Genomic DNA, 12,642 nt, shown 5'->3' on the forward strand with positions numbered 1-12,642 from the left:
TTTGGAGCCCCTGTAGAGATTTCACACCATGCAGTGATAAAAGAGCAACTGAAGTCAATCTTGATATGTCTAACACTAGCTTCACAGAGCTACATATTGAGAACAGGTTGGAATCAATGCACCCTAATCATCCTGTTGGCTTCTGCAGCTCTGTGACTTCCTGGAGTCTGACTACCTGCAGGAGTAGGTGAAGGCCATCAAGCAGCTGAGAGACCACGTCACCAACCTGAAGCACCTGGAAGTGTCCCAGAACAACATGGGAGAGTACCAGTTTGGCACCTGAGAGCAGCTGAACTGCAGATTGGAAATTGTTATCCAGAATATAAACTCTGTATGAATGACTATCCAATGCTGAGAATAAGCTACAATATATCATCTCTGTGGTGCTGTTTCAATGGAGTCTCTGACAAATGATTTACTAGTATGGAATCTCTGAAAAATGATTTACTATATGGGAAAATACTAAACTGAGCATGGGGGAGAGGATATTATTGGAAGGTGTGATGTATACAGCCCACATTCCATACTCCTGGGTTAAGCTGTTCCTTTGAACTGGCAATTGGTATTAAACTGTCCCAAGCTTGTACCTGAAGGATCTACCTCTTCTTTTTGGGAGGGGGACAAAGGAAGCCCTAGGTGGTCCTACTCAGTGCAAGGGGGCAGAGGCTGGGTCAGATTATGAGGTGGGGAGGGTTGGAGGAGTGAGATTAGCCCATCTGTGACTTGTCATACACAGCAGGGAAACAAATATAGAGATGAATGAAACACCTCCCACAGCTCTATTTTAGCTGGTATCAATCAGTGAAGAAATAAAATATCAAAGGGGTGGCAGGTGATTCAAATTCTGTCCAGTGGTTCAAATTCAGTCAAACTGTAACTCCATGAAAAACAATGAAGTTGTCTCTATTCTACAGCATCTTTCTGTCTGCCTCCAAAAGGGCTCTGAAGCTGCTTTAGCCCTACTCTAGCATCCCAAACAACTAACTTGAAGGGGCAGGGCACATCTAACCAAGAACAACACCTAATTCTGCTAGATGGCATGAATAGCCCTGTGACACTCTATTCTAATATCTAGATTCTTCTTCATATTCTCTTGCCTATCATACTCTCCAGAATAACTGCAGCTATAGCAGTGTATGAGGGTAATGGTGGACTGATGCTAATTTTATGTAGTAGAAGAGACCCCTATGACACATGGCTGAATCTTGGACGAACCTTATTGAATTCAGCTGGACAGCACTGGAGTTCATTGTATTAAAAAGCAAATGTTCACATATTAGGGTTTGATTTTATGTACCATCTCTAAAAGGAAGGGGGGAGGGGGAAGTGCTAATATAATTTCTCCAGTTGTCAGCCATTTGCAGCTTTGGCCTGGGGAGGGATCCATTCTCCAGAGGATTATCTCTTCATCCTTTCTGCAAAGCTTCACGCTAGATTCTCTAGAGCCCAGCAGACCAAGAAAAGACAGTGAGATAAATACCCTGCATTTAAACTGCTTCATTCTAACGCAGTAAATACACAGAGCCCGGTCCATGGAGGGACGCAATCCTCAGGGAAGGGTTGGAAGAGCTGACACTGACCAGGGTCCTTCTGCATTGTGTGTGTGGGTAATCAAATAAGGTTAGTAACATGAGTGTGGTTTCTTTTAATTTACTGTTTTCGCTAATGTTTTTTCTATAAGAATAAATAAGCTTGTGTAGAAAGAGCTGTGTGGTAGCTTAATTGTGGGCAGTTACCTTGTTAGTTTCTGAAAGAAAAAGCAAATGGGTCTGCTGAGGAAGACTTGTCTTGCTGGGACTACACAGTGAAGATGGGGAACTGTTCAGCCTGGAAATACTCCAGTGAACAGGGAGAGGGATGCAACTCTCCACCCAAGAAAGGCAAAGTCTAGGGAGCTGGAAGCCTGAGAGCAGGTGCCCTTGCTGGACCACAAAGGGGGAACACCGGTGCCATTGCCCTGAACTGCGGCACCCTGCCTTCTCAGTTTCTTTTTCCACTTGTTGCTGGAGCCCTATCTCTCTCTTCTGTGGGCCCTCCCGCTCTTCCCCAGCTAAGGTCCAACTCTCCGACCTTGCTGGGGCTGGTGGGAAAAGTACTGCTCATGGCATCCCTGAGGTGCTAGAGGGGACACAAGGTACTTCATAACAGTTCTGGCCATGCAGCCCAAATGCATCCAGCAATTTCAATGTGTACATTAAGTTACACAAAGAAAACTCAGCTTTAAAAAAATCTGCCATGGAGCCTCCTTAGATGATTGTACTTTCTGGCACTGCACTGCAGAAAAGATGTTACCCCCCACTGTGTCCTGACTCCTGGGGCAAAGCAACTCTTCCAAGCACTACTGGCAGTAACTTGCTTTTGTATATCACATCTGTGTTTCTGCCATGATGGCTTTATATCATGTCCATGTATCATGGAGGGATAGCTCAGCGGTTTGAACATTGGCCTGCTAAACCCATGGTTGTGAGTTCAATCCTTGAGGGGGCTATTTAGGGATTTGGGGCAAAAATTGTGGGATTGGTCCTGATTTGAGCAGGGGGTTGGACTAGATGACCTCCTGAGGTCCCTTCCAACCCTGATATTCTATGATTCTATGTATAAATAAAGTGGATGGGAACTCCAGGGAGCTTTCCTATCAGCCTGTGCTTGGACATTTGCTCCCACTGCCCATCCAGCCTGTATCGTGGCAGATGCTTCTGCTGGACTTGCTCCCTGGGGCAATGAGAAGCTGTTCCCTTTCAGAGGGGAATAAAGAATATGAACTCCATATTCTCCAGCGCTAGACAGGATAGTTGCACAATCACAGAAGTTTGAAAAGCTGATCAAAAAGCCTGGGATGAGATGAAGATTCCTGTCAGCTTAACGCAACACGACCTAACCCACTTCCTGGAATGTAACAGGACAACACTGCCTAAATGACCTTTAAATAACTCACTCATAGCTGAGACTAGATAGGCATAGCTTGTCTGAAGAAAAGTAAACATTGGTCCTTTACTGAAGAGAGTCTGAATAAAAGTATTACCCTCATGCCAGCTATTAAATATGCAGCCCCATATGCAAGATTAGAAAATGAACTATGAACCACCTTACAGTAATGGGGCTGCTTGTATATGGACGTGGATGGTTTAGTATTTTCTCTTTCTGTGCTTTTGCCTGTGATTGCTATGAATTTTGGATCAAATCTGTTTTCTTATACACAAATGTTTGTTTCAAGCAGTAGAAGAATGGAAAGCAGAAGATGTCATTGACTGGCATGAATCACATGGGTTTGGGGTATGTGAGATTGGCTATGGAACCTGAAAGACAGACAGAGGTGGGAACCGTATCTGTGCCGATTCTTCCTATTGTTTCTATGTCACAGTCCCCGTTTATCATGAAATGTCCATGCTGCACTTTCTGTCCTAACAGACCCTGGGATTCTGGAATGCATCAAGAAGTAACTCCAGCTACAGATATGCCAGGCCATGCTTCTAGTGATTAAACAGCTCTGATATCTCTCACAAGGTCAACATGGGAGCTTGAACCCACCAGGTATCATTGCGTCACTTCCTCTTTCTGCACCTTCTTTCCACTGGAGAGGATTGATCAAGAACCAGCAAATGGGCTGAATGTGCTGTTCTGGGAGCCTCTATATAGAATCATAGAATATCAGGGCTGGAAGGGACCTCAGGAGGTCATCTAGTCCAATCCCCTGCTCAAAGCAGGACTAATCCCCAATTTTTGCCCCAGATCCCAAATGGTCCCCTCAAGGATTGAACTCACAACCCTGGGTTTAGTAGGCCAATGCTCAAACCATTGAGCTATCCCTCCCCTCCAAATTCTCATATTTCCTCCTTTTTCCTCCAGGGGGTATAATGGCAACAGGAGAGTTCATGTTGGTGAGCCAGCCACTCACCAGTGCAAATTCTGTGAGGGTCACACCTACCATGCTGATTAGTGTCTTGGGGAGGAAGGGAACTTCCATTGGGCAGTAGTACCTGTAAATCACAGTAAAGCCTCCTCTGAGCAGTATTTATATCAGCTGTGCTAAGAGAAAAATTCTGTTTCTAGGCTGTGTGCTTGTGCTAGCAGTGTTTGAACAGAGTGGGATCTATTGATATTTGTTATTGTTAATTAGGGCTAGATCTGATAGATTTAGAAATGGAGTCCCAAGTGCGTCAGAACTTCCATGCTGAGTGTGAGGCTGCTGTGAACCGCATGGTGAATATGGAGCTGTACGCTAGCTATGTCTACCTGTCCATGGTAATTGTGTGGTGATTTTTTTTTTTTTTTTTAATAAACACGCATTCTTCTCTCATTATGTTCTAAGAGAGATGGGCGTCTTTTTCTAAAAGGCTTTTCCTTTTTCTTTTCTAAGTCTACTTTCCAAGTCCTAATTTCTAATGAATTCCAGTTGAGGATAGTATGTAGTTTGTGGGGCTACAGAGCCCTATCTGTATAAATCTGAGTTGACTATGGAAAGACTAATGTGTTGTCTGCAGAATGATATTTAGAGAGTTTATTCTTACAGGATTGAATGCAGGGAACTTAATACAGCTATCTGAGTGGGACTCAGAAAGTCTGGCTTTGATTCCTAGCTCTACCCTAAGCTCCCCTGTGATCTCTGGCCTGCCACCTAGTTTCACTCTGTTTCCATTCCCTGTTCATCAAAGGGGATGAATGCTCCTTGACTGCACAGCCTGGAGCTCAAAGAGTGTTTCTTGCCAAGTACAGTGCCTTCCAACACAGTGGGCTGAAAACCGAGGTTGGGGTCTCTAGGTTGCTATTCTAGTCCAAATAAAATGTCAGAATCTTCTGTCTCTCTAGCCCAAGTCAGTAAATGTTGCATTTGCTATTCTTCAGTCCTACTACTTTGACTGTGATGCTGTGGCCCTGAGGCATATGGCTGAGTTCTTGAAAGAGCAGTCCCATGAGGAGAGGGAGCATGCTGAGAAACTCCTGAAATATCAGAATAAGCGAGGGGGGCTCATTGTCCTGCAGGACATCAAGGTAAGCAACAAAGTAACATTGTGTCCCTAGAAGGGCTCCCATAAACTGGACTTCAGAGAATGGGGTTAGTAGCTGTGCTTGGGGTGTAGTACTAATTCTCTTCTCTAGGAATAAGCGATAGGCCTTGCTCAGGCATTTCTAAGAGTGAACGCTGTAGCAAATTAGGGAGAGTTGCATGGTTCAGGAGCACTAGACCTTGGCTATCTTATGGTAAAGGGTGAGTATGGACATGGGCTGATATACGCGAGCCTGTGTTGGCTAAAAGCACAGAACAGGCTTGCTTACCTGTGACCTGACCATCTACTCCCTCACTTCACAAGCAACAACTTTGTGTTGTATTTATAGAACATGAAAATCCAGGGATGCCTAGTGCTGTTAGCGGTGGGGTGGAAAGCTGCCTTGGCTGTGAAACTACAGCTCTACAGTGAGCACCCTGAGGTGTTTTGTTCTCCAACAGAAGCCAGAGTGGGATGAGTGGGGGAACAGCCTGGAGGCCCTGCAGTGCGCCCTGCAGCTGGAGAAGACTCTGAACCAGGCCCTGCTGGACCTGCACAAGCTGGCTACTGAGAAAAATGACCCCCATGTGAGTGTGGTAGTGGAGAGAGTGAAGGCAGTAACTACACGCAGTGCTGCTTTGACAGAGGTTGGGGTGGAAGTGTGAGGGGGGGTTGCTTCTTCATCTGAAGCAGCCCTGAAACTGGGGATGTTTGTGGTAGGTAACAATGCATAGATCCAACATCATACATTCTCAGTATGTTTAATTTCCTACCTTGGGCACAAAGTAGCCAGGCTTTGAACCTGTAAAAGCTGCCCAGTGGAGAAATGACCTTCACCTGAGTATGGTCTGGAGAATCATGCGCACCTACCCTCTGGCTTGGAATACAGCATGTGCTCCTGCCCTCACCACTCAATGTGTAAAAGACAATGAGCGGCATGTCAAATATTGCAGCATAGAAAGAGATTTGTTCTTGCTAGTCCTGTGTATAAAGGGGAGACTTCTTAAACATGGAGAGGGTAAGGTGCTTACCTGCCCTTTGTGTCCCTTGAAAACTACTCCTTAAAGGGCCTCTCTAGCCCTTCCCAACCCCAGGGGAAAATGCCAGGTTGATGAGAAGCTGCGCTAGCTTCTGAATTTCTGCAACTATAGGGTTTTCATACACTGGTCAGTAGTGAATACCCCCATTCTCAAGTGACATGGACCATTTACTGCACATGAAATTTGAGATAATCTTAATCTCATTGCCAACAGCCCTGTTCTCTAGCTATTTCTACCTGTACAGTGGCTTCTACACCATGTACAGTACTAGAGACTCTGAACTGTCCTATAGTTCATTGCTTCAACACCATTTCTCGGCACAATGCCCAAAATGGGGGTCACTAAATGCCCTACTGCATACGAGAGAGCAAGAGTGAGTCCATATACCCTAACCATCCTCTCTCCTCCTACAGCTGTGTGATTTCCTGGAGTCTGACTACCTGGAGGAGCAGGTGAAGGCCATCAAGCAGCTGGGAGACCACCTCACCAACCTGAAGCGCCTGGAAGTGCCTCAGAATGGCATGGGAGAGTACCTGTTTGACAAACACACCCTGGGGGAGAGCAGCTGAATGGCACAGCAGAGGCTTAGAATGCATTATGCTTTCCTGGAACCTTGTATCCAGGGCAAAGAATAGTTTGACAAATCCTTAAATGCTGAGAATAAAATTCTCTAATCCCTGAGCCTGGACTTGTCTTTGAATAACGTAAGCCACTTAGTGTGGGCTTTTCCCCATAAGAAACAATCTGTGTTGGAGGCTATATTTCATGACTTGTGAAGTCTTATTATGCCAGGGGAGAAATTAGGGCTTGATTACATCACCCTAGTGGCAATCATGAAACTCCCTGCAATAGAGAAACCACCACACAATCTGGCTGTACTACAGTGGGTTTAAAGAGGTGATAGACTTACTAATGTAGCCAGGGGGTGAGAACTGAGCTGCCAGTACCTCCAGGTTGGTGCCAATAACCCAGCATCTTATAGACCTATCTAATTGTAAAAATTCCATGTGTAGTGTATGCATTTTTTTCTTTACTCTGAATGCTTCACTAAAAACCAGCCTGAAGTCTTAGTTCTCTAAGTGGCTTGATTTACCCTGTAACAGTGCACTTCACCATCTTAACTTTTATTCTGAATGCTCCTGTATATCCTTACAGAATCAAAAAAGGAAGCTAGGGATTGAAGGCAACATAACCTTGACCATCCCTTGTTTGTTCTGATATTTCTGGACCCTCTCAGCTGGCTCCCTGCCCTTATGAGGGAAACTGGGCCCTGTGCCTCAGGACCATGTACTCACAATCAAAGTAATAAGACATGGGGAAAGGACAGGAGCTCTGTGGAAACAGTGTTCGTTAGCTTGGGATGCAGAGACAGATTCTTATGTGTTAATTACATTAGAAGAACAAGAGAAGCCCAAACTTAGGTTAGGAGCCCATTATCTTTGACAGTATTTATCTGTTGCTAGAGCATTCATAATGAGATAGAGAGATGACAAGTCTCCCCTACATTTATCATCAAAAAATAAATCTTGCTACTCAAATGTAAACTAGCTTCCATTGTTAAAATAATGCACGAGTCTAGTGCCTCAGCATGAGAGGGACACAAGGGGCGCTTGTTGGGAATATATCAGCATAATGCTGAGCAATGGAGAATAATAAGAGCAGTGCCTGGCATGTGGCAAGGATGAAATAAATGTTGTAGGAAGCAGAGTGGTTGTAAGGGCCTTGAAGTTTCCAAGCAGAGGATGGTGCATCCATGACTACACCTTGAGACAATAGAAGCTTACCTGATGATGCTTCAACTTCTTGGCTCATAATAAGCTTTCAAAGCATTCGGTTGTGCTGCAGGCTCATACGGCAGGATATGACCCACTACCCCCTCTCTAACAGGAGAGGATTGGCCTGAACAGAATGTGTGACCTCATAAGTTGAATGACCAGTACCTCTTCTGGCTAGGCCCTTTGGACTCTTTAACAGATAATCAAATAAGCGTTTTTTCCCGTACTGTAATCGGTGAGTCTACTTAGCTCTTCAGGAATGAAAGCAGAATGACTCAACTAATCTGATCCTGTTCCACATCAAAAACTGGGAAGATGTGTGTTCTTTAAGCAGTTATATCGGGTGTCTCAAAGCTCACTGTAGCGGCAATGTGGTAGAGGGACTAGTGCTGAAGGAAACATCCACAGGTATATCATACTTTTGATTTGCACAAAGTGATGGATGAGACAACGTGATCTATGCTTTCGTGTCCCTATCTTGACAGCAAGGTTTACTTACCTGTATTAAGGTGAGATAACGATTAGCCCTGGAAATGTTTCATGGCATAATGAGTTTCAGAAGTAAGCCTGCTACCCAAACATCCTCTGGGCAGGGTGTTAGAGCAGGGGGCTAAAAAAAGCTGGAAGAACAACTTTGGCTACCTGGTTCTGGCTGATTAGGGGTGGGGTAATAAGGAAAATCTGTCCCAGCTCGGGCTGTTGTGGTTCTACGTAAAAGAGCATCAGGACTTCTGTAAAGTGCACAGCAGTGTGCAGGCTGGGGTGTGTGAATTTCAGAACACCCCAAAGTGTTGAGTGCTAACTGCCCTGTTTGGATGCTGCCAGTGTGACCTAAAAGGTACCTAATTGATGTGAATACAGTCCTGTTTGAAAGAGGATTGTTAATGTGAACTAAATACCTTTTTTTCAGTCCCGTACTGTCCACGTGGGGGCAGTTAGCATGTGGGTGTGCTCTATAATTCACCTTACTCCCCCATAATATGCACTGCTGGGCGCTTTAGACAGTGGCACATGCTTTCCTTGCTTGTGAACAGACTGTCTGCCTTGCAGCATTAAATCCTAGTGTGAGTGCTGCTGGGGGTTAGATGAAGACAAGTCACAGACTGCACATCTAAATAGTAGTATCCATCTGAACATCAAGAATTAGAAACAAGCCTTCTGCTGAATGACGGGAACTTGCTGTGTTAGTTGTGGTGCTCAGAGATAATAGTGGATTTCAGCTACAGCTCTAAAGAGATGGGTCTCCAAGGCAGCCTAACAATCACAGGTGTCATGCAAAGCTTCTGGCATCCAAGAAGCTCTGACAATCAAAAGCAGAATTCATAGAACTCATTAAGCCATGTGCACTGTAGGCATTATCGCCCCAGAGTCCCCATTCCAGCTGCTTCTCTTCAGAGCAGGGGCTTGAGGGGAATCACACTTGTTTGCTGCTTTCTCCACAGTAGCTCAAATCTACTGGTCAGTAGAAACAAAAACACCAGGGAGGGAGGGATCTGACCATGCTAGTGGAGGAAAACATCCACAAAGCTCAGCAACTCTACATTGTTTCAGAGCAGCAGATGCCCAATTGCCGAGTCATGCTGTGCTGATTGGTTCCTTGATGGGGAAGGGATTTCCACTGGGTGGTAGAAGCTACCCTTCGCACCCACACCATGCTCCTGACAGTATTAAAACCAGCTGTGAGGTAAACACTTTCTATGTCTTCTCTGGGGTGGGTTATTTCAGTAGGGTGTAGGTAGGGCTTGGTGAGTGTTCAGCTCTTGTTATCCTTTCTTCTGTGAAGTGCTGTAATGGAGTCTCAGGTACGCCAGAACTTCCACCGGGAGGGTGAGGCTGCTATCAACTGTATTGTGAATTTGGAGCTGCATGCTAGCTATGTCTTCATGTCCATGGTGAGTCAGAGGCTTTCTTAAGAACTTTTTTTTGTTTTCTGCTTCAACTGTTACTCCAAATACTACAACAAAGTCCTGTGAAACTTTTTTGAGGTAGCTGAGGCTTCTTGATAATAGAATTATAAATGCTTACTCAGAGATTGTAGTAACTCACCTGGCTGCTTTGGCAGAGATGGAGTTGAACAAGAGCCCTAGGGAAATCTGAGAGTACAATAGAGAATGCTTCAGAGGTGGGACTAAAACTCTGCTAACCCTATACTACTGCTATTGGATTACACATGTATGTGGCATTTATGGACTGAGTTCTACACTAGCAAAGATCTTTAATATCTTATTGCCTGGCTGGGTGTATCAATCTTGTACTTCTTCCCAGTCTTACTACTTTGACCGTGATGATGTGGCCCTGAGGCACATTGCTCAGTTCCTGATGGAGCAGTCCTATGAGCACAAGGAGCATGCAGAGAAGTTCCTGCGATACCAGAACAAGCGAGGGGGACGCATTGTCCTGCAGGACGTAGAGGTGAGGGGGTGGGGAACACAGTCTCTTCAGTGTAGTCTCTGATCTATAAGATGCTCTGGGGAGGGACTACTGAACTCAAAGTTGCTGTATTGTAGGGAAAAGGTTCAAATTCTGCTTAGCATCATACACTTCTGCTTTGTGTAACAACTTCCCATAGATGGACACACTCTATCAAGTCAGGTAGGTGATGGGCTCTACCTGCTTACTATGCAGGGTGTAACCTATGGACTGGGGACTAGAATGCTTGTGATCCCTCTTCTATCTAGCCACAGGCATGAGAGGCATAGTGAGGGAATAAGCTTGGAGAGCTGCTGCTTAGTACTAACCTGTCCTAGTGGGTGAGCTCAATTAGCTGTAAATGTCTTGAAATCACATAAAATGTGCCTCTTTCAGAGTTGCAGTATTGGTGTTGACTTCTAGTAGCAAAGGGAATAATGACCGACATTGCAAAGGGACTATTGGCATACTGGCCATAACAATACTAGAGAAAAGAAGAGCAGCAGGGTAGACTTCCTCACTAGGGCCTAAAAGTTCGCAGAGCTAGAGCAGGTATGGGTTGTGACTAACCTTCTTGGTGGCTATTTAACAGAAGCCAGAGCGGGACAAGTGGGGGAACAGCCTGGAGGTCCTGCAGCATGCTCTGCAGCTGGAGAAGACCTTGAACCACGCCCTGCTGGACCTGCACAAGGTGGCTACAGAGCAGAATGATCCTCATGTGAGTATAAGTTGGCAGGAGAAACTGGGGCTGCAGTCAGCAAAGTTCAGAATGGAAGTTAATGGAAACTCAGATCAAAAATATCTTCCTGGTTTGGGGGAAAAACAGGGCTTTGGTAAAGGGACACTTTTTTCCAGGAAAGTTACAACTGTTAAGATTTGACAACTTCAAAACTATCTTTTTAGCTTCTGAACCACTTTATTTCAAACACTTTTTTGTCTTCTCTCCCTTTCTGGCCACACAGAATGAAGTGTTTAAGTTCCCCAGTTTTCTTCCTTCACTTTCCACTCCAACTTCTAAAATAGCTTCCAGCTCTACAGAAGCTATTTTCCCTCCCTCCTTTGAGACTATAGAGGGGCATTAATTGGGGTGGGAATTAATATGGGGTTATATCTGTAGCAGATTGAAAGGGTGGCTTTAGCCCCTAAGTGAGGGCCTAGTTCATGCCACTATATGTAGCAGTGTTTTCCGCCTCTTTACTTCACTCAGTTAGTCTGAGCCCTGAAATAAATCCTTTCTGAATTAAGCAGCAAAATATCAATGGCCAGCAATTCTCATGGATAGGCTCTAGCTACTGCAAAACATTCTCTCATAGTCACAGTTGTTCCTCATTAGAGTGAAAGTGGCCCAAGGAGTTCCTGGACCTAGCTGGACAGGAATAACAGGAGGGGAGCCCTCCTGTTAAAGGCAATGGCTAGCTAAATGGAGAGCCCTAAACTGAGGGGGCAAACATGTAAAAGTCAATGCAGTATAAAACCAGCAGAAAGGTGAGCATGGAGAAGTAAAATGGGAGGTAGCAAAACATATATTTAGAAATAGTGTAATGTCTGTACCCATGTCCTTTACAGTGATCTTAACCTCCTGCCATGCAATAAATGAGTGACACACTCTAGGATATTTCCTGCCTACATTGTACAGAATGTTCCTGGTTGAATTCAAAGACTATTACCAGTATGAAATCCTCTAATACTTCTCCATTGTATGTATTGTTTAATGATGACTTGGGGTGGATGTAGGGGATCTGATTCCATGTAAACCGCCATTGAGGTGTTAAACCTTTATGTTTCAAACTTTAAGGAAGAGCAACCTTTCTTCCTAGTCCCAGGATCCTCCAGGTCACTCATTCTGCCAGCTCACACATAGCATGTACAGTTAGTAAGTTAAGATCTGTGAGACTAAATGTCAAGTAGTCAGCCATCTCTCTACTAAGCACATAGGAGCTAGAATGAGTCTTCCTGTTGTCACTTTCTGCAGCTCTGTGACTTCCTGGAGTCTGACTACCTGGAGGAGCAGGTGAAGGCCATCAAGCAGCTGGGAGACCACCTCACCAACCTGAAGCGCCTGGGAGCACCCCAGAACGGCATGGGAGAGTACCTGTTCGACAAGCTCACCTTGGGGCACAGCAGCTGAAGTCTGCACTGAGAGCTGCAATGTCCAATTGAATATATTGCCCTTCCCATTAACCAATACATCTTTTGATTGGTTAAGTGCTGACAATAAAACTTAATCTAGGATCTGTGTGGTGTGATTTTTAGTGTATGCAATGGGATTTTGGACACATGGTGACCACCTGTCCTGGAACAAATAGGAAAGAATGATAGGATTCATCTAGTAGACTGAACTGGCTATTTTGGGTGCTAAGAAAAGGCATTTGAAGTGGGTAGAGGCAACATACAGTAATTCCCATGGTCTGTGCACCAGGGAGGGAAGCCTTT

General features: G+C 44.9%; 2 protein-coding genes across 2 annotated transcripts; both read left to right on the forward strand.

Annotated features, from left to right (window-relative positions):
• The first annotated feature begins 4,140 nt into the window (after nt 1-4,140).
• Nucleotides 4,141-6,594, forward strand: LOC141996829 (ferritin heavy chain A-like). Its single transcript, XM_074969127.1, has 4 exons — nt 4,141-4,242; nt 4,843-4,989; nt 5,447-5,572; nt 6,439-6,594. The coding sequence occupies exons 1-4, from the start codon at nt 4,141-4,143 to the stop codon at nt 6,592-6,594; spliced, it is 531 nt and encodes a 176-aa protein (XP_074825228.1).
• A 2,996-nt stretch (nt 6,595-9,590) lies between these two features.
• LOC141996830 (ferritin heavy chain A-like) lies at nt 9,591-12,337 on the forward strand. Its single transcript, XM_074969128.1, has 4 exons — nt 9,591-9,692; nt 10,066-10,212; nt 10,802-10,927; nt 12,182-12,337. The coding sequence occupies exons 1-4, from the start codon at nt 9,591-9,593 to the stop codon at nt 12,335-12,337; spliced, it is 531 nt and encodes a 176-aa protein (XP_074825229.1).
• The last annotated feature ends 305 nt before the right edge of the window (nt 12,338-12,642 follow it).

This window comes from Natator depressus, chromosome 12, assembly GCF_965152275.1.
Source record: "Natator depressus isolate rNatDep1 chromosome 12, rNatDep2.hap1, whole genome shotgun sequence".
Taxonomy (NCBI): domain Eukaryota; kingdom Metazoa; phylum Chordata; order Testudines; family Cheloniidae; genus Natator; species Natator depressus.

What these genes read in the sequence shown, in the direction of transcription:
- LOC141996830 (XM_074969128.1), top strand. Translation starts at nt 9,591, where the DNA reads ATGGAGTCTCAGGTACGCCAGAACTTCCACCGGGAGGGTGAGGCTGCT. An exon ending in TTGTCCTGCAGGACGTAGAG is followed by an intron (nt 10,213 to 10,801) that starts GTGAGGGGGTGG and finishes GCTATTTAACAG; the next exon opens with AAGCCAGAGCGGGACAAGTG. An exon ending in CAGAGCAGAATGATCCTCAT is followed by an intron (nt 10,928 to 12,181) that starts GTGAGTATAAGT and finishes CACTTTCTGCAG; the next exon opens with CTCTGTGACTTCCTGGAGTC.
- LOC141996829 (XM_074969127.1), top strand. Translation starts at nt 4,141, where the DNA reads ATGGAGTCCCAAGTGCGTCAGAACTTCCATGCTGAGTGTGAGGCTGCT. An exon ending in GCTATGTCTACCTGTCCATG is followed by an intron (nt 4,243 to 4,842) that starts GTAATTGTGTGG and finishes GCTATTCTTCAG; the next exon opens with TCCTACTACTTTGACTGTGA. An exon ending in TTGTCCTGCAGGACATCAAG is followed by an intron (nt 4,990 to 5,446) that starts GTAAGCAACAAA and finishes GTTCTCCAACAG; the next exon opens with AAGCCAGAGTGGGATGAGTG.